Source organism: Leptidea sinapis, chromosome 1 (genome assembly GCF_905404315.1).
Source record: "Leptidea sinapis chromosome 1, ilLepSina1.1, whole genome shotgun sequence".
Lineage (NCBI taxonomy): Eukaryota > Metazoa > Arthropoda > Insecta > Lepidoptera > Pieridae > Leptidea > Leptidea sinapis.
In genome coordinates, this window is record NC_066265.1 from 16,059,617 (window position 1) to 16,086,597 (window position 26,981).

A 26,981-nucleotide genomic window follows, 5' to 3' on the forward strand; every position below is an offset into this window, starting at 1 on the left:
TTGTAAAATACATACATGACATTATAGCACCTGAATTAGCAATAATATTTAATGAATGCATAGATGAGGGTGTTTTCCCTGACCTCATGAAATACAGCAAAGTTATACCTTTGTTTAAATCGGGCAGTTCTTTTGACCCTGCTAATTTCAGACCTATTTCAGTGCTGCCTGTTTTTAGTAAAATTTTTGAAAAAGTTTTGCTTCAACAGCTACAAACGCATTTTTATAAATTAATGAACAAAAATCAATTTGGTTTCACTAGGGGCTTATCAACAATTAATGCGGGTACTAGACTCATTCAGCACATCTTTGACGCCTGGGAAGAGTCACAGGACGCATTGGGCATATTTTGTGATTTGTCCAAAGCATTTGACTGCGTCCACCATGAAAGTTTACTCCTAAAACTAAAGCATTATGCAGTGAAAAATAGAGCCCTAAATCTGTTAAAAGCATATTTAAGCGAAAGAGTTCAGATAGTCGATGTAAATGGCAAACGGTCTTCGGGTAAACCTGTGGGAATATTAATAATTTCAATGTAAAATAACACGAAGCGTATGTTACAAAGTTTGCAAGATGCCATTGAGTGTCAAGATGCCACGCACACAAGCATTACGATAGTTGCCGTAATAAAAAACCAATTGTTTTCAGGTAGTGCGGTATGTAGGTGGATTTTGTTACCTAAATCAATGGTAATGATAGCCAGTTTATTACTCCTCAAGTTATTTTGACCAGACAAAAACTGATTGCAAATAAAGATGTTGTTTGTAGATAGTTTACGGTTGAGCATAATTTTCTTTCATAAACAATTTCAAAATTCAGATGAAGTTTTATTAAAAACTTTCGTGTTTATTAGTAAAACTTAAAAATTAAATGAACTCCTCCGCTCAAGTCTGTGCATGACTCGCAATAAAAAGTTCTTTTATAAGTTTTACTTTGTAGTTCTCTCTGAAGTTTGTATGATTGTTTAAAACTTTTACTAGCCAGCTTTTACTCTAAGCTTCTATGATTATATTTCTCTGTACTAACGGCAAGCAGTTGATAATTTAATAATGATGGACCTATAGGAAAGTAGGTATTTTTTGTTTATTTTTATATGAAAATAAGGGACGAGACGTGCAGGACGTTCAGCTGATGGTAATTGATACGCCCTACCCATTACAATGCAATGCCGCTCAGGATTCTTGAAAAACCCCAAAAATTATGAGCGGCACTACAACTGCGCTCGTCACCTTGAGACATAAGATGTTAAGTCTCATTTGCCCGTTAATTCCACTAGCTACGGCGCCGAAACACAGTAATGTTTACACATTACTGCTTCACGGCAGAAATAGGCAGCGTTGTGTAATCTAGCCGGCTTCCTGTATTTAATCCACAGTAGCCAGTAGCGATTGTTTACGATATCTTCTGGCCTGACCAATGAGCATTCCGCGCCCGCTCACCTCTGTTGGTTGCAAATGTATAGGTATTTAGAGTCTTGACGTTTGAAGGTCAATGTATAACTAATAATAGTCGTATAATATGGTACTCATTAGAAAGCTCATGGTTGTTCAGAGGGCAATGGAGAGTAAGCTCGGAGTTTCCCTTCGAGATCGAATCAGAAATGAGGAGATCCGTAGGAGAACCAAAGTCACCGACGAAACTGAAGTGGCAGTGGGCAGAGTACATCGTTCGATGGACGTTGAGCCGTTGGGGCAGTAAAGTCCTCGAATGGCGACCACGCACCGGAAGACGCAGTGTTGGTAGGCCCCCAAGGTGGACCGACGATCTGGTCAAGATCGCTGGAATACGTTGGACGAGGGCAGCGCAGGACCGATGGTCGTGGAAATCTTTGGGGGAGACCTTTGTCCAGCAGTGGACGTCTTCCGGCTGATGATGATGATTTGTAACTAATTTTAAATAGTTTTATAATTGCCGCTTAACAGAAACATACAAGAAATTAATACATTACTAGCTGACCCAGCAAACGTTGCCATTGCCGATATTAAAATCGCAACACAAAAGTAACTGTTGATCGTAGATGGGTGAAAATTTGAAGTTGTATGTATTTTTTAATGTTGACTTATAATCAAACAAATTTAAAAAAACAACTTAACATTTAGGGGGATGAAAAATAGATGTTGTCCGATTCTCAGACCTAGCCAATATGCACTCAAAATTTCATGAGAATCGGTCTAGCCGTTTCGAAGGAGTTTAACTACAAACACTGCGACATGAGCATTTTATATATTAGAAAAGATTTTCTGATGATTTTAATCGGTATGCGTAATAAGCCTTTATTTTTATATTACAAACGGGCACTATAACTTAATTTTTGTATACATATACATATGAAACTATGTGCCTGTTAAATAAAAACAGTTAAATGCGTTTTTTTTTTAATATTTCCTCGTTACTTGAGTGATAAATATATAGATTCTCTCTCTCGACATCTCGAGTCAGTTCCCTAATATAATATAACAAAATAAACGAAATAACTTAATCTCTCGCAATTTCAAATAACGATAATGGACGTATTTCATCTCCTTTCCTTTGTGTATGAAACAAACTCAATGAATATTGATATTATGTAGCCACTAGCTTAAACTTAATCTTTACACATTTTCTTATTTATTCTTGTGGAACCATTTATAATGCTTTGCAATAATCAATCTTACAATGAAGTGAAGCGGTAAATTTGAGTTGTTTGTTTTACACTACGATACACAATTATTACAATTACACTACAATACTTTACAATATCATATCTCATGTTATTTAAGTTAATCGTTCTAAAGACAAATTTGAAGATTTAAATAAAATAATTTTAAAGGATTAATACGCGTATTGTAACTGTGTTTTTTCATTAGATTTTTGCGTAAAAGTTACATTTTTATTATTATTTTGAATATCCCGACGTTTCAAGACCTTTCCAGATCTCGTTTTCAGGGGGACTGATTTATATAAACAACATTTTACTAATACCAAGCATATGGGTATTTTTAAAGATTGCGTTTGGCTCCATATCTACTTTGTGTAATTTAATCACAGCAATTTTTTTATTACCCCAATCCATTTTAATATCGCAAAATATGTTACAATATAATATATATATATAATATATTAGCGCCAGAATGAGAAAACTAAATGAACAATCATATTATAAAAATGACAGATTCCAAATTCAAATGTTGTATTTTGTTTATTTTTAAGTTTAACAGTATTTATGGCCAGACTAAATATATGCATATGGCAACATTGCAACAACTTATGTGGTAGCACTGGAAAATACGGATGAAGTCGCGGGTAACAGCTAGTTAGTATAGTTTAGTACTTATTCCGCTCAGAATTTGAAGTGCATTGTTATAGGCAGGGTGAATCACTGACCATCAGGCGAATGACTTCATCGTTTTCTTATAAAACAGAATTTTATAACATCATGTTTTACTTTACATAAACACGTTGAGATACAACGCTTAAATTTCATGTGTTTCTTTTCACGAAAATAGACGTGGCCTTGACCGCTCTTAGAAGACTTTCTCGAAAAGGGTTTCAGTAGGCAGCATAGATTGTCACGTTTTATTGTATTGTTAGTATCAAGAAATTTAAAAAGTGAGAAAGAAATACCTATTTGTTCTTGAATGCGTTGTTGCTTTACGCCCGTTCCCAATATACTATTTACAGGTAGAGATAAATTACTACCTACCGAGATAATTTACCTGTCAGTAATTAGTTGTCAATAACTTAAAGCTGTCTCAATTTACCCGATAAGTTATTCTTATCGCCCTATATTGGGACGCGTGAAATGCAATTTCCATACAAACTTCTATCGCTGGTAAGCTTATACGTCGTCCCATTGACAGACAGCGTGTACGGATAAGGTGAGTCGAAAAGTTTATTGGGACAGAAAAGTCAACGATAGTTACGATTTATATCTCAAGTAAGAGATAGACTAAATATTGGGAACGGCCGTTAATGACGCAATTATTTTATCTGCGATGATTACTTTTCATAATCTATCTTGTCTGTGACTAATAAATATAAAAATAGATAACTATTGAAACTTCAAATCCACAAAGAAGAGAAGCCACTGGAGACCATAAACACATCCTGATGAAGTATTGGCCATTTATAGCATAGATACTATGGAATCGTTAAGAGGTAAATTTATAGAAATCAACACCTTAACTGTTGCCTCTCAATATATTCTTCATAATTATTTACGTAAAAATGCACATAAGCGAATTTCTAGAACCTATGATAATCATACTGTTAATACCAGGAACGAATACAAACTACTACTCGGCTAAGTCGAGTTAGAAAGTCTTGTTTTGGGAGATGTATATATTTTACAACATGATCCCAATTAAAAAAAAAGGATTGTGTAGTTTTATGAAACCACGGTAAAAATGAAACTTTTTTTCACATTATAGACATTTAAGTAAAATTTTTTGCAATAATATTCCATTAAGGGTATAAAAACCGCTTTATCAATCTTAATTTTATACTTGGAAAATTGGAATAATAATGGGAAATAATTAAAGTAGACTAAATCCCCAACTAATGTTTTTATTGAACTCTGTGTCTTAGCCCTGGTTAAAAATATTGATTGAAAAGGATTAAAAATGATGAAATTTGAGTACTTTTAAATTCTTTTTCATGTATATACAGATATACAGTGTACATGGGATTACTGATTCCCAATACTTTTCAATCAATAATTTTAATCAGGGAGACTACGACATACATAATACTACACGGTCAGCTGCTGCGAACTATAGGCGCCGCCCGACCGTCACGCGACATGCAACACACAGACGAAAAAGTTTGAGACGATGTAATAAAAGTTTCACTTTAAAAACAAAATAACACGTTAACAAATAATTGTTAGAAACGTTTATGTGGTAAAGGTCATTATAACAATGTATATGACTTTCCTAATAATATCACAGATTAGGTACGGAGCGAACACCCTCAGGCTATATAAATAACAAATTTGATTGTAACGATATTTAATATAAAAAAATAGAAGCCCGCTGAGTTGCTTGTACTCGTATTACTCAGGTCTAGTGCATAATAATTATTCGAATGGTTGAGTGATCTAAAGTCTTACCGTAATAGTCCTATTAATTATATACGCGAAGTTTGTTAGAATGTATAGATGTATACTTACAAACTATAGCATTTATAATAACTATTAGTGAGATCATCATAAAAATACTTTGTTCCAATTTACATACATTACACAATATACACTGGCCTTCAAAAGTAAGTATCACACTTTTAAAATTGGGATAACGTTTCAAGTTCACAAGATATACTTTCGAAATAAAAAGGACTCCAAAGAGAATTTAATTTTGTACATAAAAACTTTATAGTCGGTAACCTTCTTTTAAGAATTGGCTGAAAAAATCTTCAAAAACAAAACCATTCCTTTTTCAAATTGGACGTTTCCGATTTACAATTTTACCATTCACATTTTTCTTTCTGTTTTAAATTTTTTTCAAGATTGATGGGTCTTGTTTTAAAATTTATGCTAAAAAGCACATAACATTTATTTATCATGCCTCTTTCAGTTGAAGAATGTGCTCGGATCATGGCTTTTCTGGAACTAGGCATCAGTATGCGTCGCACTGCAAGAATGGTGGGTGTGACGGTACGAACAGTCCAGAAGGTAAAGCAAAGGTACGAAGAGACTGGACACATCTGAGGAGACCTTGTAATAGCAGACCCAGGTGTACCAGTGCCCGAGAAGATCGTTATATTATTTCCACTGTGTTAAGAAATCGCCACAAAAATGCAGTTGAAGTCCAGCAACAGCTACTTCAGACCCGGAGGGACTACATTAGTGACAGTACAGTGAGAAGAAGACTTGCTAAAGCAAATTTGAAACCCCGAAGACCAGCGAGTGGCCCAAAACTCGAGAGACAGCATCGAGTAGCGAGACTGCGATACGCCCGTGAACACATGCAGTGGGATGAAGAAGAATGGTCAAGAATTTTGTTTGCAGATGAGTCTCGATTCTCCCTTTACACTTCTGATGGAAGGCGAAGTGTTTACAGGCGACCTGGTGAGCGATACCTTCAAGCCTGCATCTCAGAAAGAGTCCAATACGGTGGAGGCAGTGTACATGTATGGGCTGGCATATCTTCAGAAGATCGCACAGAGCTAGTAGCCATAGTAAATGGCACCCTAACTGGGCAAATATATGCTCAAGAGATTCTCAATGAGTAAGCAAGGCCGTATTTAGCAAATATGGGTGATGGATCGATGCTGATGCATGATAATTCCCGGCCACACACAGCTCATATCGTACAAGAGTATATTCAAGAGGTCGGTATCAGCGTGATGGCTTGGCCATCAAGAAGTCCTGATCTCAACCCGATTGAACACGCCTTGGATGAGCTTGGGAGGCTAGTCAGAAATCGCAGACCACCACCTACTACCCTCAGGGTACTAAAGCAGGCCCTGGTAGAAGAATGGGAGAATATTCCCCAACATCGGCTCCGAAACCTAGTGTTCCGTATGCCAAACCGGATCGAAGCTGTAATCAGAGCTCGAGGAGGCAATACCAGTTATTAAAAATTAAATAACATGTAATACATTTTAGTTGAATTTTTTTACTTTAAACTAAAAATGTTTCATTGTTTTATCTTTTTAAAGTTAAAAATGTTACTAATGTATAATTTTAGTTTCTAAGAATTAAAGCCTATAAAATTTGCAACAAAACGTTTTTAATCTTAAATCTCTACCTTCTATAGTTAAGAAAAAAAACTTACTTTTGTAGGCCAGTGTAATTGTTCCAACACTTATAACTAGAGAACGGCTGGACCGATTTTCATGATTTTTCTCCGTCCCTAATAGTAGAATAATATAAAAATATTGTAATATTAACAAAAAAAGTATATAACCTCTGAATCTACTGAAGGTATTTCGAAAAATTCGGTTACCGATACAAAGCTACATTTTTTATTAGTGTGATATTTTTGAGTGGCTATATTTTGTTAACCTGAAAAGTCAAAAGACCTTTTCGTGGTAGTTGGATTTAAAAAGTAAATCGGAGAAAAAATGGCTGAATACTAAAAATAATTTATATAGCAAAACAACTTTTGCCGGGTCAGCTAATAGTTGAATAAAACTGAATAAAAATAATTGAATTTAAGGTGCCTTAATGCCTTAATCCTTATCCTTGAAGGAGAGGACATAAGACGCCTGAGGATGCTACTCGTCTTAAAAATGATACACAATATGTGATTTACGAACGCAGAACGACGGAAGAAATGAGTGCCTAATTTATAACAAAAACCCCTATGGGTGTTCTCGGTGTACGTACGCTCGAGCACATGTAGGGGCCATAATAAAGTCAAAAATCTTTAAGCAATTATAAGAAATCAAGCCCACTTAGTTTCGCGTATTGTTTATCAAACTTGTGTACATATCATTAGGCTGTATTGGCATAGATACGCACACAGACAACACACTAAATAAAATCAATATTCTGAGTGGAGTCTCCAAATGCAGGTGTTTGCTTATCGTCGATACACGCTGTACGGGAAAAGCGATATTTTTTATATTACGAAATTTTATTTCTTTCATTGAACTAATCGAATACCTGTTTGTTTTTATATGTAGCTTTATTTTATATATAAAAGTAGCATATGGATAAGAGGCTGAAGGGATGGGAATTACTGAGGCAACCGCCCATGGACATCCACAACACCAGGGTTCGAGATGTGATGCCTTAAAAATAAAAATGTGCGGGTGTGCAAGTCACACACGATAGAAGTGAAACTTCTGAAAAGTTCCTGATCAGAAATAGTCATTGAAAAGTATTGAAAAAATAAACAGTCGCTTCATGTAAGCTGTATGTTTATAAATACATAAAAGACTTCGGATTATTGAAAACAATTAAAAAAAAAGAAAATAATTTAATACTGAGTAGACGGTAGTTGAGACGCTACCAAGCATCGCACAACGAGCAGACGACATATATATGTACATATACCTGTTTGTGTCTCAATCGTCTCGGTTTTTCGTTTCATCGATTTTCAAATCACAACGATTCTAAATAAGTTCCACTACAAAATATTTGCAAAAATTAAAAAAAATTTGCCATACAGAAGAACTCACATGAAACTCACGGCCACAATTTTTCTTGTTTATGGTCAGTTTACTAGTTTTCTGTGACTCGCATACTTATTAACAACAGCAGGCTCCTGCACAGCAGGTCCTTAAACACAAAATAGACAAAATTATATAGATAGATAAGGATATGATGCTGTCTCCTAAAACAGTTTCACTGTAGGCACCTAATAACAAACAACCAATAAACATAATTGAAGAACTTAAAAATATATCAATTAATAAATAAATCTGCTATAATTCGATTTACATTGCTGGCATAAATTTCCGATTAAGACTGATGATTTCCAATTTATTATGTTTGTGTTAAGATTTATTTTACTAGTAATTTGTAAGTTTTAGAGATTCACGAAAACATATCTACATCATTAATTCATAAGTTTTGAAGAATTCATTTTGTGCAGTGGCGCTCGTATTTGTCCTGGCGTTTGTGTTTATATGAAATAAACTTTTAAAGCATATGTAAATCTATTAAATTGAAGAATATTATTTTATTTACACATGTCAGGCACCCAGTGACGACCAAGTTTTGCTATTAATTTATTAAAACAAAAATTAGCAAATGTTGAAGACTGAATGTCGCCTCCGCTTATAAACATGAACACATCAGCACATATTGAATGCCAAACACCGCATAAACACAGGGCGGCGATATCCGAAAACTCTGCAACACTTAGCTTGTATTAGATACAATATTTGGTTATATAATACATTGCTTACGTTATACATTTACAATAAATTTACTTGGATTTTTATGTACTAATATTTATTGTTGAGTTTCCAGTCAATTATTCTTCTCAAGATTAGCATCTTTTGGAATCAGTGGGATTGTTAATGTATTGACGAAAAGTATTTAATATTAACTCACTTGAAGAAAAATACTTGACTGTATTTTAGATCAATTAATATTAATAGTCTTTAACATAAGGGGTCTTTAAAATATAACAAATTTGGAATTGTGATCAAAATTAGGGAAGAAAGGTCAGTTCAAGAGAACCAAGATTTGAGGGTAGATTAAAAAACTTTGTGAGTTTACCACCGTGGTAAATGTGGGTCTGTTATCTCTGCCTGCTCCTCTGGTTTGAAAATATTTATGAGTGTATATATTATGTTGTTTGTTCAGTTGCAGTTACGACTTCCTGGAGATAGTGGAACCGAGCTGGGACAACAGAACAGGACACGAGGCGGAGTACTGGCATCACGACCCCATCGGCGACAATGAGGTTAATATCACTAACTAATTTATAGAGAGATACTCCACAAGAATCTGTTTTAATATAGTGGTTTTGAAGGTAGGTAGTTATTGTTTTAGTTTTTAAACATATGTGCCTGAGTTTTATGCGCATTGATTTGTACGTTGAATTCTTAATTTAGCTTTGTAGGCTAAATTGAAATAAATTTAAAATGGACGAGGGAGGGCCTTCCCCATCCTCCATGTCATGAATGTGGAGCCTTTTTCACCGTGAAACAACAGTGTACAGGCACTATTTCTATTTCGGTTTGAAGGGTGCTGTTGCTAGTGTACTTACCAATTTACCTTATTTTAATTACCAATTGGACTGAACATGGATGCCGGCTAGATTATGGGTACCACAACGGCGCCTATTTCTGCCGTGAAGCAGTAATGTGCAAGCATTACTGTGTTTTGGTCTGAAGGGCGCCGTAGCTAGTGAAATAACTCGGCTAATGAGACTTGACAACTTATGTCTCAAGACGACGAGCGCAGTTGTAGTGCCGATCAGAACTTTTGGGTTTTTCAATAATCGTGAGCGGCACTGCTTTTTAATGGGCAGGGCGTATCAATTACCATCAGCTGAACGTCCTGCTCGTCTCGTCACTTATTTCATTAAAAAAATAGTAATAAAATCGGCAGATCGTATTACTTAGTATCAGGCCTCAACGCTTCTTCTCATAAAATATTAATGATTAATTCTTATTTATTGTATTCTTACTATAAATATTAAAGAGTACATACGTAATCCCAATAGTAAAACAAACCGCTATTACCCAATAATGATAAAAAAAACATAAACAAACTTATTAATTCGCTTATTTCAAAAAAAATTCACATTTCAAAGATTCGTGCAAAATTTACCACAACTTCGGAAGTGATGAGCTTTACTGAGAAGAAGTGGCAAGAAGCCCATAGCCACCCTTTTTAATTAATATTAATAGCTTCAGTATCTTTCATTATGAAGTACCGTGATGTAAAAAAGTGATGTACTTTACAAAATACTCCGTGTAAAGTGATGTACTTTACAAAATACTCCATTTTTTTGCAGCTAGCTTGTGTATGTTTTTTTAAACCTAAAAGAGTACCGCATCAATTGACCAAATACAATATTAGTGCCACTTCTCAAACATATTTTCTCTACTTGACGGCTCCAAGTTAACTTCTAAGAAACCTTGTAATAATGATGCATTAACCGAAATGGACAGAATGAGAAATTTTACAAACAACTATTTAGTAATTAAATAACTAATTGATAATATATAAAGTTATTAAGATATACCATTCTAATAACTATAACCTTAAGATAAATTATACAAATACCCAAATAGAAGAAGTTCTGCATGTTAAATTTTTAGGAATACTTCTAGATAAAAATCTAAAATGGAAAGAGCATGTAGACATGGTATGCCAAAAAATTCATAGATATGTTTATTGTGTTATAAAGATTGCGTAAAACGGCTTTACCAAATACAGTCCTGGCAGCTTATCATGGTTATGTCGCATTAGTACTTCGATATGGACTCATCATGTGGTGAAACTCTACCGAGGCTAATAGGGCTTTCATAGCCCAAAAGAGAAGCTTAAGAGCTATGACAGGAGGTTTTTACTTGGATTCGTGTGAACCACTGTTTGAAGAATTACGTATTCTTCCATTTCCCTGTATGTATATATACGAAATATGTATCTTTGTCAAACAACATGACCATTTATTTACAAAAGCAAGAGATATTAATCCGAGAAATACAAGAAACGGTGACAGACTGGTGACACACAAATATCATAATGCATCCTACGGAAAATGTAGCTATGTCATGTGTATAAAAATATTTAAGAAACTCCCTCCAAGCTTACGCGTATTACCCGTCCAACGATTTAAAAAGGATCTTTTTACATGGCTTTTAGATAAATGTTGTTATTCCATAAATGAAATGTTGACACATTAGATTAAATTAAAACGACTTTAAAAATATATTAATACTAGTCTTTAAATAAAGTAATTTAAAAATAATAATTATAATTTAAATTGACCTTATTGCTTAAAATACAGAGTTTATTAATATTAAATCGATTATAATAATAATATATATATAATAATAACTAGAATTTGTAATGAAACGAAAAATGAATTAATAGCAAGTTTGCATGCCAGAAATGGCCGATAACATTGATACATTAAAACTATTTACACCCATTTTACATGTTTTCTAGCAAAATAAAGGATTTATTTATTTATTTATAAGAAACAGAAAACAACACAATATTATGAGCGTACTACGGGGCTAATGTAGCCCCGTAATATTATAAGTACTGCTACGCCCTACCCACTACGCCGTAGTCAATTATCCATTATTTATTATTATTAAAATTGGGTCTGTGATAAAAATAGCAAAGATTTAATACAAATTGCTAAGTTTAAGGATTGGGTAAAAAATATTTTTTTAGATATATACGATATTGGATTATTGTGACCTAGACTAAGAAGGTTAACTATAGTTGAAGGTTGCAATGTAGGTACCTATATGATGGTATTTTTCTTGTCAGACTTAAATTAATTTTAATTTATTATTTATTTTTTGTATACAAATAATAGCTTGTTTTTTTAAAAAAAAAAGAGAGAGAATAAAGTACTTTGTCTATTTGTCCGTTTGTCGTTTTATTTATATGTATGTCCGGGCAAAGCGCAAAAATTACAGAAGAGAATTAATTTAAATTTTGCATCTACATCTGGAAAAGGCCGGGACAACATATGGGACACAATAGATGTAGACTAAGTATTTTTACTGCTTATAGCGTCTACGCGGAACAAAGTCACGGGAAACAGCTAGTTATATACATAAGCTAAATAATAAAATCCAAAATTTGACACTTGAAAAATTTGTTTGAAAAAATTTAAAGCATAATAATTGGAATAAGTGGAAATATCAATGTTCCAATCTTTTATATCATTTTTTTTTAATGGAAAAGGAGGGCAAACGAGCGTACGGGTCACCTGGTGTTAAGTGATCACCGCCGCCCACATTCTCTTGCAACACCAGAGGAATCATTGGAGCGTTGCCGGCCTTTAAGGAAGGTGTACGCACTATTTTTCAAGGTATCCATGTCGTATCGTCACGGAAACACCGCACAAGGAAGTTCATTCCACTGCTTTGTAGTACGTGGAAGAAAGCTTCTTGAAAATCTTTATTAAAGCAAATTCTAAAGCTGCCATATTATTTTATTGGTTGGAATATAAATTGAGCGAAATTTAGTAACATCTTTCATAAACAATTTGCAAGATTGATTGAGTCTCAAGACTACGATATAATAGACGGAGCTTAAAACTGTACAACTGATTTTAGATCATGCATTATATGCATCCCAAAATAGATATACACAGCATAATTTCTTCGTACAGAGTGTTAATACTCAACAAATTCAAAGCTAAAACGAAAGCTTATAGAAAAATCATATAACAATGTAAAAAGTTATTTAAATGATACGAAAGCTGTAATCGAAGAATAATGGCACTCTTCTATGTATGGCGATTGTTTGCGGTCATATTAAAAATTCCTTATAAATAGCATATCAAAGATTTAATTAGAGATTTTTATAATTTATTAAATATAATTAACATTTTTGTTTTTTTTTATATAATTGTATCTGATGTCGTTATAATTAGAGGCTGTTGCGTTTGAATGAATTAATCGTTGTCGTTATACCAATCATTATGAACCATTTCTACAGAAAGCACATTATTTCTTATCTCTGAAAAAACTCACATTTGACTAATAAAACTTATTGAATACACTGAAAATTAAAGACGCGGTTAATTTACTTGGAATATACCAGCGGATAGACGATCAGACAGCCCGATAATCCGTGACCAATTTTTATTTGTCAATGTGTGCCTTAGCTAGGGGCTTAATATTTAGAATACTAAGAAGTTAATTGCAAGCGTGGCTGACTGTTTACGACTTTTCAATCAAAATATGTTAGTAACAATAGATTTGCTTAACTTTTCTATCTTGGAGTATCTCAATTAAGATGTTCTTCTCTCTTGCACACTTTATTTGTCTATACATTGTAAGTCTATGGAAAAATTCAATAAAAATGGTTAAAGAAATCAATTGGTAATAATTTACCTTACATACTTCCATACTTAACCAGTGGGAGGCTGCTTTGCACAGAATGCCGGCGAGATTATGGGTACCACAACGGCGCCTATTTCTACCGTCAAACAGTAATGTGTAAGCATTACTGTGTTTCGGTCTGAAGGGCGTCGTAGCTAGTGAAATTACTGGGCAAATGAGACTTAACATCTTATGTCTCAAGGTGACGAGCGCAGTTGTAGTGTCACTCATAATTTTTTATCCTGAGCCGCACTGCAATAATGGGCAGGGCGTATCAATTACCATCAGCTGAACGTCCTGCACGTCTCGTCCCTTATTTTCATAAAAAAATGTCTGCTATTTAGGAATAAATAGCTATGCTAGTTATATCATTAAATTTTTATGCAATTTAAAGTAAAGTTTAATTAGAATATATGAGTGACCTGTAGTATAACTTACCACTTACTCCCATAAATACAGGGTCACCATACATAACAATATTTAGTATTTAACCTCGGATTAGCTGAAGGAGCTGATAGGAGAGTTGTCCTGTCTATAATTTCCTATTCTGAAATCAAAATTTGAATAAAAGGTAACGTTTATTATCTAAGGGTCTGTGTGTTCACGACAGCTCAATTATGTCGGCATCGCTTCATAATTTGGGATATAATAGAGGCCTGCCGCCTTGAAATAATTTTTGAGATCATATTTGATGAGTTGATTGGAATCCAAATTAATGTTTACACAATTTTGCTCACTACTGAAATAGGTTGTTAAAAGAACAATTTTAATGGGAATATTTTAAACATTGAACAATCAATGCTTTGAAGGTTACTGCTTAGAAATAATAGCGATATATTTATTACAATCATGGAAGGTTAAAATAGACGATCGGATAGTTTTGGTTACGAATATTTTATGGCAATAGTAATGTTCCATATGAACATTATTGTTACCTTTTTTTTAGAAAGTGTAATTAAATTAATTAAAAATAGTTAAAGTTAAAGATAAGATTTGTTTTGTTTGAATAATAAATTGTATTACATATTCTGTAAATAGGTACCTACTCGAACTTTCATTACTTGGTCATTACTCATAATGATAAATTAATGATATTTACTGATTAAATAATTAAAAATAAAATGTTAGGGCAGTTTCTTGCGACGTTTCTTTTCTTTCAAAGCAGTGTAAGTGCATCAAGTGACATTTAAAAGTATTCTAAAAGAACCAATTGACTATGTTTAATTTACTAGGACTTGCTTCGGTCTGTCGAGCCCGCTTCTTTTCACGTGTAAAATTACTTAATATTTTTTGGGGGGAAATGAAGGATGAGAAAACCTGGCTATTTGCAGATATCTTTTAATAAAAAATCTTCAAACTTATATCTTATGGTTGGACAATTGAACGCCACGCTATAAATACTCAACCTTGCAGATTACAACGCAGTCTGAATGAAATATTTCAGTGTCTCCTTAGTCATTGTCTAGTCCGAAGTGCGTCTTGATTTCCTACAAATATGGGCAGAACTTCAAATACCATTTCTAACGTGGTTTAGCGGATAGAAAAATATATAAAATATTGTTACCTAAAATGATGCAAACTATTTGCAATTGATATACGAACTCTGTGATAGATTTAAATAGGCTCATAAAACTTCTAATAGCTTTGTAGGTTCAATCATAGAATAATAAAAAAAAATGAGCAAACAATTTTTTTTTATTCCAAATAGATTTTTAAGTCACTTATTCACTTCAACCTCTTCTTCACTTCAGAACTTCAAAAATAAATACCTATTTGAAAATATATGCCTTTAACCGGAGAAGAGCAGCATCAGGCGTAAGAAACTGAGAGGGCTTCTTTTTTTAAATAAATTTTCATTATTTTTTTAATGTCATATTATAATAAGCTCTTGTATCCATAACCCAAGTAGTCAGCATGATGCCGTTTTTGTAGGTTTTTGAAGATGCAGAATCTCTGATAGCAGAGTCGGATGCCATCAGCGCAGGATGGACCAGGGGCAGCTCGCGGCGGCTTTGTGGAGACTGGGGCGGGAAGCTCAAGCTGCTGCGGTACCAGTCCAAGGCTCATGTGCTCAGAGTGCGCTTCCACTCCGACCACTCCAGCCATTACGCGGGCTACAGAGCTAAAGTCACACTAGCAGACTGTAAGTATGCCAAACAGCTTATCTTTACTCTCTATATTTTACAAGATGCTTTGAGGCTAATGTTACCTATGTGAATTACGGTTTTCTCTATCATCCGTAACTTCGATCAAATTCCCGTTGGGATGGCAAATGCCCCTCGGACTCCTGGTCCCTTTATGCACTAAGGGAGTGTGGTCGGCATGAGTGGAAGTGGGTGGTTGTGGGTGGCAAAAATGTTAAATTATATACATCTGTCCTTCTCTAACTAATGTAAACTTCTGAAAATCTCGGGAATAATCTAGAAAGTTCCAGAATGTGTGCAACTGTTGTAATCAATCTACAAAGTTCTAAGGATTTCTGGAATGATCTAGAATGTTCTAAGACTTTCTGGATTGATCTAGAAAGTTCCAGAATGTGAATGTAATTGATGGGAAACGGTCTAGAAAATTGTAAAAATTTCTGAAATGATCTGGGAAGTTGCAAAATGCGTGCAACTGATAATAATAATTAATAATGGGATGTAATTTATCTCGAGCAACGAGCAAGTAGCCGGGTTTCGCTGCTAGTTTGATCCATAAAAGTAAAAGTGTAAATTGAATCATCTAAACTTGGTGAATCGAGTGAACCTGCCTACTCAGCTAGAGGTCCCGGGTTCGAATAAGGGCGAAAGTTTATATGATGAATATAGATGTTTATATGTATTTTTGTATATCGTTGTCTTGTACCCATAGTACAGGCCATGTCTTGTTTGGGGCAAGATAATTTGTGTAAAACTGTGTCAAGATGAAACCACAGAGTAGAGATAGAAACTTACTTACTATACGGTCAATACGATATGTAACCTCAATGGTATGCAACGATAACACAATAATTCACAAACATTATTATAGTCTAGTTTCCACAATAGCAAATTCACAACCTGAAACGTAGTTACGAAATTCAGTTAACTAGGTGTCCGAGAACATTCAACAAACTATTCTCAACTCAAAACCGTTACGATAGAACTCAGAATTACTTAACAATGTTAACAGCATCAATGTGTTATTTATAGATGGAGCAATTACCAATTAACATGAACCCGACCAGGATATTCTTATTTAAACAATTACTTAGTTGAGGTAGCGTGCTATATTTAATTATTTTGTAATTTTATTGTACCAACTAAAACAAAAATTTTTTGGGGCAGGAAAGAATTCAAAGAATTTTCATGTCTGTGATCCTAATGTTAGAGTTAAATTACCACATATATATATGTGTGTATGTTGTGAATATATATTATACATATCCTCTATTGTCTTTTTTACTATATTAAACTATGCCATGATAAGATCTCGACGAGAGCTGACAATTATAACATTATCAAGTGCCATGGTTTAATTGTCAACCAAATGTACAATATTGTACCACCAGCGACTCGCCCCGTTAGCACTAGAAGTCGCCTAGTTTTTTTGGATGAACACAGTCTCTGTGCCGTTGCATTGGCCGATGTGTTCCTACAGGAAATTGATATTTTCATACGAATGGAGTGAGCTTCCTTATGCGGTGTTTCCAGGACGATACGATATGGACCTTCAAAAAAAGCGCATATACCTTTCTAAAAGACTGCCAACGGTCCTGTGATTCCACTGGGGTTGCAAGAGAAGCAGTAAAACATACTGGAAATGAACTAAATAGCAAAACACTCCCAACGTTCGGCGAGCTCTGTTTGCCTTGGACGGTAGTAAAAAAATTGTGCAGGCAGGATAGAATTCCTCCCATCGTAATCAAAAGTTAGTCTGTATATAGCGAAGATCTTCGATTATGCATACATAATGGCATACCACAAGGCGGTTCTCTCGAAGATTCCATCATTTACACTTGTGCTTTACATCAATACATCCTCTGTCGAAGAACATAAAAGATCGGAGTGGCCGCGCGTTGTTGGAATCTCCTACACTGTTTCTTCAGCTCGAATTGTCGGGAATCTAGTCTCTCTATGAACGGCTCGATCACTTTTTTACCAGTGGGAGGCTCCTTTGCACAGGAAGCCGGCTAGATTATGGATACCACAACGGCGCCTATTTCTGCCGTGAAGCAGTAATGTGTGAACATTACTGTGTTTCCGTCTGTAGGGTACCGTAGCTAGTGATGGATTACTGGGCAAATGAGACTTAACATCTTATGTCTCAAGGTGACGAGCGCAATTGTAATGCCACTCAGAATTTTTGGTTTTTTCAAAAATCCTGAGCGGCACTGTCTTGTAATGGGTAGGACGTATCAATTACCATCAGCAGAACGTCCTGCTCGTCTCATTCCTTATTTTCCTCTTCGCATCTTCTACTGCATTTATTCGAAATATATGTATGACTTGCCGCCGAATCCCATCATCGCACGACACGCCGCAAACCTGGATATCATCCAAAGTATCTTGGATATCAATCTATATTTGGCGTTCCTCTACAGTGTGGTTTTCAAGGATCTTTCAGCCACGCACAATCAAACTATGGGATTAGCTTCCTTGCATGGTGTTTCCAGGACAATACGACAAGGATACCTTCTCAATGAGGCACGTTAACATTTTTAAAGGATCGTGGTGGTCCTTCTGTTGCAGTAGAATGTGGGCAGCCAAGATCGGTTAACATTAGGTGACCCATATGCTCAATTGCCATTCTCTTCCAAAAAAAGTTCTATGAAACACTACTTTTGCGTTATAACAATCCTTCCAACGATTTCTTGAGATAATGAGACCGAAATGTATATGTTCATTTATTTTTACCATGCTTTTTTGTCTCATAATTGCGCATTGAATAGTACACTATTGCAAAGGCATATATAGTGCTTTTCTCAAAAGAATGCAGGGAAATAAAACACACATTTTATACTAAACATTAAATTAAATTTACCTTTGACTTTGCTGAAAGCAGGTTTTCCATTACCAATCTGGGTTGTGATCTTAAATCTGGTGGAGTTCAATCAATTTCCATTTCACTCTCTGAACCATTGGAAATCATTTGATTAATATTAAAATATTTATTAAGTAGATATGTAAATAACAAATCGAGACGAAATTTCAGCTTTGCTGCCAGGCAAACGCATTTATGGCTATACAGCCACGTAAACAATTTGTACTAAGCAAAGAGACCGATGGTATGCGAAAGAGATCCGATCAAAGAGTATTTAATAACCCCTGCACGCAGTTTCATACAACATTGCAGTGCGTTGTAATGTTCCAAATTCAAAAAACGCTCCTGCAATGGATTAGATTTTCTTTGTCCGAAAATTCAATACTTCGCGTGTTCTCTTTTCGAAAATAATTACAATATTTCCATGCATGTTTGATTATTCTTGATTCATTCATTCATGATTGAATGATCTTTTAAGATCATACCTTGGGCTCTTTCTATATCATTTGTTAGTCTTTCAACTATTCTCAATTCAACTCGTTAAAATTTAACACGTTTTCCATTGTAATAAAGTACATTGTCCAACTTTTTGTTAGCCAGTTTTAATTAAGCCTTTTGAATACTTATATTACTTTAGTTGTCTTGTTGTTATTTGCCGTGGGCCCATGCCAAGTGCCAACTTGCAATCGTTTGGAATCTGTGTTCTTTCTTGTAGGTACAAGGCTACGAATCAAAGATTACTTTATTTAAATAAATAGAATCAGTATTTAGAAAAATACAATCCATGCAAAGTGATGCAATACATATATTCAAACTTTACAATTATTTGAAAGTGTAAAATAAAAATGAAAATTCGTAGAAAAATGCTACTGTACCTACAACCTACCTACACACATTACTTTGAGCGCACACAATTATTTTTAATTAGAAATACCTATACATCCGCAATAAAGATACGTATTAGTAAAAATTATTTTAAGAATGATGCATTGAGTCACCAAAAACAACGTTCGAGCTTTTTTATTTAAAATATCACGGGTTGGCCCATCTTCAGGGCCGATAATTATTCTGTAATTCCTCTAGCGTTATCGGAGTGTTTGGGCAAAAATGTTTACTGTAGGACGTGTAAGGACCTGTATGGTCGCTTAGCTTCTATTTACATATTCTGTAAATATTATATCAATTTTAGACCAAAATAGTTTAGAAAGACTGTCTCAATAATTAAATAATGAAAGATACTATTTTGTAGATTACTTGTGTAGTTCCACTATACGCCGAGTTCTTCAAGGTTTTCTTTAAAGAAGCCTTGACATCCGCTCGCATCAATTGAGAACCAATCTTGAAGGTTGACCTTTTGGAAGCAATAAAGTCGCCTCGTGAAGTGTCTGTCGCCTTAAAATACGGGCTTCGTGAAAAAAGGCTAGATTGGAAGCCTGAATCTGAGAGCTTGTAATGAGAGCAGTGCTGCTGGCTTATACAAAAGTAAACCTAATAATTATATTATCTTAAAATATTTTGATCTTTGTCATTTAATCTAGAAAAAGCAGATAAAAAAGTGTGCATGTATGCACGCAAGAAGTTTTACTTCTTTGCCTAACGAAGGAAAAATCATTAAAATGATTTATTCGTCGTGCTATTCTACGTTTTTTAGAAAGATCAATAATTTTGTAAAAATTACAATTAGTTATTAAATAATGAATACGGCTGTATGGGCTTGAACCCTTTGCCTGTCCTTATAAGAGTCAAAGAAACCAAATTAAATACCGAATGACGCAAACGTCAGAATATTTTAAGAGCCAACTTCAACCTGTTACTTTTGTATTACAGTGATGCTCAAGCATCTTAAAATTTCACTCTCATAATTTTCACATAACGCGCCTAAAGAAGTATAACTTCATATTTATAGGTTATACGTACAATCTAATCTTCTCACAGAAGGTTGGTCAGAAAGCTCAGAGTTTTTCGGGTTGATACCATCAGCCGAATTCCACCACCAGGCATCACGTGAAAATACGAAATACCACTCGCATCATGTTGATATCTGGCATTCTACAACGTCTTGCCCCACGAAGCCACTTTGTGGATTCAATTATTTTCTTCTATACTATCTGACACGACAGGCGTTGTTCTGTACATACACTGTACAATAAAATACTGTTTTTTATGGATTTGTCAATATTAATACATAAAATCAAGATTTATTTCGTAAAATTTGCTCCCTGTTGTTATAATGAAATTGTTTCACAGCAGAACTGTCAAACTGTGCGTCAATAAATTCTATCATAGAAAATATGTACATACAAAACAAATATTGGAAATAGAAATAATTATGGGTCACAAATCGAAATAAAACTATCCTATCTCTCAAGTTGGACTAAACTGCACTCCATGAAGTAATCCCCATTAAAATCCGTTCAGTAGTCTAGGAGGTCACTGAAAACAAACATCAGGACATTAAAATTTACACATAATATATTTATTTATTAATGACATTGATTATTTTTAGTTACATTTTTTAAATCTATATCTTTGTATAATATGTATTTCCATATTTTCAGCCACTCTATTTCACTATCTATTTGAAACGACAATGGGGTAATGGTTACACGCCCTCCGTGGCTTGGGACGGGGAACGTTAAATAAATCTGCCTTAGGTATATAGTGTGTACAGGACAGGTTCTAAGTCTAGTTTATAAGTTTAAAAACATATTAATGTTGTCTATGTTGATGATGAACGTGTGATACCGTACCGAAAAGTAAACAGATGACGTCGCATAGATAAGCAATAATATAAAATTTCCCCATGAATTAGTAGAAGTCGATCAGATTTCTCATTCACAAGTGAACGAATGAATGCAGCGAGCTAACGAGGTCGCGGTTCTGCTGACGCTGGGAGTTATGCATGGATCTGTGTAACCTCGTTTACATTCATTGCACAGAGTTAATAGTGGTACAGATGGAGCGATACGAACAAAAATATTTTGTGAAACATAATCCAAAATATTTACGTATATAATTTACAATAATGAGGAGGATAGGATAAGGAGGAGTGGTAGTGCCATGTTGGGTCCTCACGGACACAACCGAATTGGGCCGGCACGCCCGGAGAAATACCACTCCCCCACTCGAAACCGGCGTGAAATAGCGGCTATGCCGCTGTGTTTCGTCCGGTGAGTGGGGTATCCGGAGGCCTACACCCCCCCTTCCAAATACAAATGGCAGCATAGACTAAAAATAGACTACTCCAGGACGGTACCCAGCTATGCAGCCCTGGAGAATCCGTCCCTGGGCGTCCACAATTAGGACCTGTACCTAATAGTGGTTGCCCAGGCTGCCCCGCGTAATCTGGAGGGGGCAAATCAGCGCTGACTCGGGGCAAACAGAGCAGGAGCCTCAAACCACCCTCCTCCACACTCGCTCTGGACTTTTGCAACATCAGGGGGCTTCGCTCAAATTTAAATGCCGTCCACTTTCACCTGGAGACGGCGAAGCCGGCCCTGCTCTATTTAACCGAGACACAGATATCCTCCCTGGCCGATTCACCTTTTGGCTTCATACCTTTCATACCCGGGGTATAATTTGGAACACTCCTTTATACCACGGGCTGACGTGTGCGTTTACGTCAGGGAGGATGCCTGTTCTCGACGCCTGAGTTTTCTTGATGGACAGGACTTATCCATCATCTGCCTGCGTGGAGACTGTGATGACCATCCGTGATTCTACGGGTGCCTGTATAGGTCCCATAGCGGTAACACAAAGACTGACCGCCTCCTCGAACACATCCAAATGGCTACAGATTCCGTGTTGGAGCAGATTCCTACTGCAGAGATCGTGTTTCTTGGCGATTTTTACGCCCACCACGCCGAATGGCTAGGCTCACGTACCACCAATCATGCAGGGAGATCTATTCACGACTTCGCCTTAGCATATGGTGTGACGCAACTGGTTATTACGCCAACGCGAATCCTAGATGTGTAAGATCATACACCTTCACTGTTGGACTTTCTGTTGACCACACATCCGGACGGCTACCTAGTCTCCGTTGACCCTCTTCTGGGATCGTCGGACCACAGCCTGATCGGGAACATCGTGCCGATCACGTGCCTAATACGGCCCCGCTTCTTAGGCTGTCGCCGCGTGTGGCACTACAGGTCAGCAGAGTGGGACGAGATGCGGTGCTTTTTTGCATCCTACCCGTGGAGGCAGATCTGTTTTTCGCTGGGAGATCCAGATGCCGCTGCTGACGCTGTTGCTGATGTGGTACTGCAAGGTATGGAACTCTTCATTTCATCCTCCTCTGTGCCTATCGGTAGCAGGTCCCAACCATGGTTTGACCGCTCCTGCAAAATGGCCTCTCGCCGAAAGCAGGAGTGCTATCAGACTTGGGTCAATGCGGTGGTATCCAAGGATTTGAATTCCAGCGAACTTAAAAAACACTTCAATCATGCCTCCAGGTCCTTCAAAAGAGTTATTGCTGAGGCAAAGTCCAAGCACACTGGCAGAATTGGCGAGAGACTTGCACACCTTCCCTCGGGAACTCGTGCGTTCTGGTCGCTCGCCAAGGCTGTCCAAGGAAACTTCTGCCAGCCAGCCATTCCGCCACTGCACAGGGATGATGATTCGCTGGCCCATGACGCGAAAGAGAAAGCTGATCTCCTGGGCTCCCTCTTCACGTCCAACTCGACTCTGGATGACCAAGGTGCACTTCCACCGCATATTCCGCGGTGCGAGTCATACATGCTGGAGGTAAAAATCCGGCATGGCGCCGTGCTTAAGGCGCTTCTCACCTTGGACATTCACAAATCGAGTGGGCCCGATGGCATTCCCCCGATAGTGCTGCGGACATGTGCTCCGGAACTGGCGCCGGTCCTTACCCGTCTTTTCCGGCTCTCCTACTCATCAGGCGTAGTCCCGAAATTATGGAAGGCGGCTTTAGTGCACCCGATCTCTAAGAAAAGTGTACGCTCAGATCCGTCCAACTACCGCCCCATTGCCATTACCTCCATTTTCTTCAAAGTAATGGAGTTGATCATCAACCGCCAGCTCTTGGGATACCTAGAACTGGTGCCCAGCTGATCAGCGACTACCAGTACGGTTACCATCAGGGTCGCTCAGCTGGTGTTCTTCTTGCATACCTCACCCATAAATGGGCTCAAGCGGTTGAGTCGAAGGAAGAGGCGTTGGCGGTGAGTTTGGACATAGCGAAGGCCTTCGATCGGGTATGGCAAAAAGCGCTTATAGTGAAACTGCCATCCTATGGGCTTCCCGAGAAGTTGTGCAAATGGGTCACTAGCTTTTTGGCTGATCGGAGCATCAAGGTTGTTATCAACGGTGCTCCGACTTAAAACCCATAAACACTGGTGTCCCACAAGGCTGCGTGCTATTCCCTACGCTTTTTCTTCTGCATATCAATGATATGCTGCAAATCAGCAATATTCAGTCCAAATTTTGTCCAATTCAACCCCAAGAAGACACAAGTTTGTGCGTTCACCACTAAAAAGTCTCCCTTTGTCGTATCTCCTCGATTCGAGATCACTCCTCTAACTGCCACAGCCTGTATTGGCATACTTGGCGTCGATATATCGAGCGACATTCAGTTCCGTGGTCACTTGGAAGAGAAGGCCAAACTGGCCTCAAAAAAGCTAGGTGTAATCAGTAAGGCGAGACAGTACTTCACTAAAAGCCACCGCCTGCAACTTTATAAAGCGCAAATTCGGCCTCACATGGAGTGCTGTTCTCACCTCTGGGCGGGTGCTCCCCATTACCAGATTCTTCTATTTGACCGCATACAACGAAGAGCAGCTCGAATCATCGACGATCAAGTCATCTCCGATCGGCTTGATTCTCTAGCATTGCGTAGAGATCTGGGTTCTCTCTGCATCTTCTACCGCATTTATCACGGGGAGTGCTCAGAGGAGCTGTTCAGGTTGATTCCAGCGGCCGAATTCCACCACCGGACATTACGTGCAAAGTACCATCCGCATCTCGTAGACGTCTGGCATTCCACAACCGCGCATTTTGTTCGAAATTTCTTGCCTCACACAGCCACTTTGTAGAATCAATTACCGGCAGCGGTCTTCCCGAACAGATACGACTTAGGGAACTTCATGAAAAAAGCATACTCCCACCTTAAAGGCCGGCAACGCATTTCTTGACACACCTGTTGTTGCGGATGTCCATGGGCGGTTGCCTCTCCTCTCCCCATCCCGTGAGCCTCTTGCCCGTTTGCCTCCTGTCATATAAAAAAAAGGAGGGCCAACGAGCATACATATATAGGGTGGTGTTAAGTGATCACCGCCGCCCAAATTTTCTTACAACACCAAAGAAATCATAGGAGCGTTGCCGGCCTTTAAGGAAGGTGTACGCGCTTTTTTTGAAGGTACCCATGTCGTATCGTCCCGGAAACACCGCCGAGGAAGTTCATTCCACAGCTTTGTTGTACGTGGAAGAAAGCTCCTTTGCAAACCCCATTGTAGAGGACCGCCAGACATCCAGATGGTGGAGATGATATCCTAACTTGTAGCGTGAATTCTACGGCAGGAATCAGGTGAAACAGCTCTTCGGAACACTCTCCATGATAAAGGCGGAAGAAGACACACAATGAAGCGATGTCTCTACTCAACGCCAAGTGATCCAACCGTTCACATGGCACTAGGTCCGCGACAACTCGAGCTGCTCTGCGTTGCAAGCGGTCAAATGGATCGAGCTGATGCTGGGGTTCGCCAGACTAGAATTGACAGCAAGGCTCTATCTATACGTATAAATTATCTAAGTATATATCATATATCTATATCCCAGCTGTAATGTCTCACGTTTGGTCATGGGTGAAACAACTTGCGTTCATATAGGATGTAAATACTTCGGAATTAACAGGCGATACTGCCTAAGTAAAAATTTAAATTTAGTTAGAAATATACATAAGTTTGAAATAGTAATAGTAGTAATAGTAATTACAGTATGTCGATTGGCGACGAAGTATAATCCGGCTAAGTTTGAAAGCGAGCAGTTGCTTAAAACGTAGTGGATTTTGGCTATCTCCGTTTTTTACAAGATTGTAGTCATCATTTGTCAATCTATCAATGACTGCACGTATCATACAAACGAGGGAATTGTTTTTTTCTTAGAGAGTTGCGCGAGGCTGCTGTCATTCCCGTTGTGCTGTGCATTCTTTATACAGCAGTTAATGTCACACGCATAATGTCAATGTCGATGTCATGACAGTGACAATGATTGTTAACACATTTAATTCAGACTAGATGTCAAGACACTACAGTAGCAATTCACGTTTAATGTTTGTCTTCTATATCAATCGGGTAAAATATACAATACATAATATCATAATTACCCTTTTCACGACTTTTTTTCAGTTTTTTTTATTTCACGAATTCACACCTTAGAAAATTTTATTATAAGACATGGAAATGTATAAGCATAAACAGGCACAATATGGTACTCTAGATAATACACATCATAATATACAGTCATGCTTAAACACAGCCGGTCTTACAAATAAAATTGGCATAAAGTTTTAACTAATCATAAACCAAGAATATGCAAAATGTTTACAAATAGACATCTTGCTTATGATTGGTTAATTCGGACGCATAACGTTTCCCGCATTTATTTGCAAGGCTGCTTGTCATTCGAAAAACTTCATAAATATCATTGTATTGACAGTGTTGTCAACGATATTGTAAACATTATGCATATTCTTTGTTTATGCTTAGTTATAACTTTATACCAAGTTTATTTGTAAGACCGAGCATCTTTACATTAAAATGAAGATATAAATAAACTAAAATATAAACAGGTTCTCACTCTGTCTATTAGCTTCATAGTCTGTGCTCATAGATTTTTGTTGGTTTAGTTACAACATTCAACATACGAAAAGTATGAATAGCACTTAAACTAGATTTCGTAAAACTGTTGCACTGTTTTTATGAAATGGTTGTGGTTCACGACACTGTAAAATGTGGCGCAGGTCGAGGAAATTGTTGAATTAGAAATGATGGATGAAAATATCTATTACTATTTAAAGTCAAAGTCAAAGTTTTTATTTGCATCAACATGTTAGATTGATGTTACATAAATATTATCAAGTAAATGTTTGCCATATTTATGTGCAAATTTTACAAAATACATTTCTAAATCATTAGTTACATTAATATCAATTTAACAAAAGGTATATAGTATATAGTCAAGTTTTTAATTGAAAATATTCGTCTAATGAATATAAGCAGTTTTTAATAAGGTATATTTTCAATATTTTAACCTGATTCCTGCCGCCGAATTCCATCTTCGCACGACACGCCACAAGTTAGGATATCATCCCCACCATCTGGATGTGTGGCGGTCTCCCACAGTGCGGTTTTCAAGGAACTTTCTTCCACGTACTACTAAGCTATGGAATGAACTTCCTTGTGCGGTGTTTCCGGGACGATACGACATTGGTACCTTCAAAAAAAGCGCGTACACCTTCCTTAAAGGCCGGCAACGCTCTTGTGATTTCTTTGGTG

At 36.7% G+C, this 26,981-nt stretch overlaps 1 protein-coding gene across 1 annotated transcript in view; it reads left to right on the forward strand.

Moving 5' to 3' along the window:
* LOC126965168 (uncharacterized) overlaps window positions 1-26,981 on the forward strand; it is a 320,537-nt gene that overhangs the window by 265,211 nt on the left and 28,345 nt on the right. The window contains exons 9-10 of the mRNA XM_050808616.1: window positions 9,242-9,341; window positions 15,394-15,604. Of these exons, the coding sequence (XP_050664573.1) occupies window positions 9,242-9,341; window positions 15,394-15,604 (311 nt within the window). The remainder of the gene's footprint in view (window positions 1-9,241; window positions 9,342-15,393; window positions 15,605-26,981) is intronic.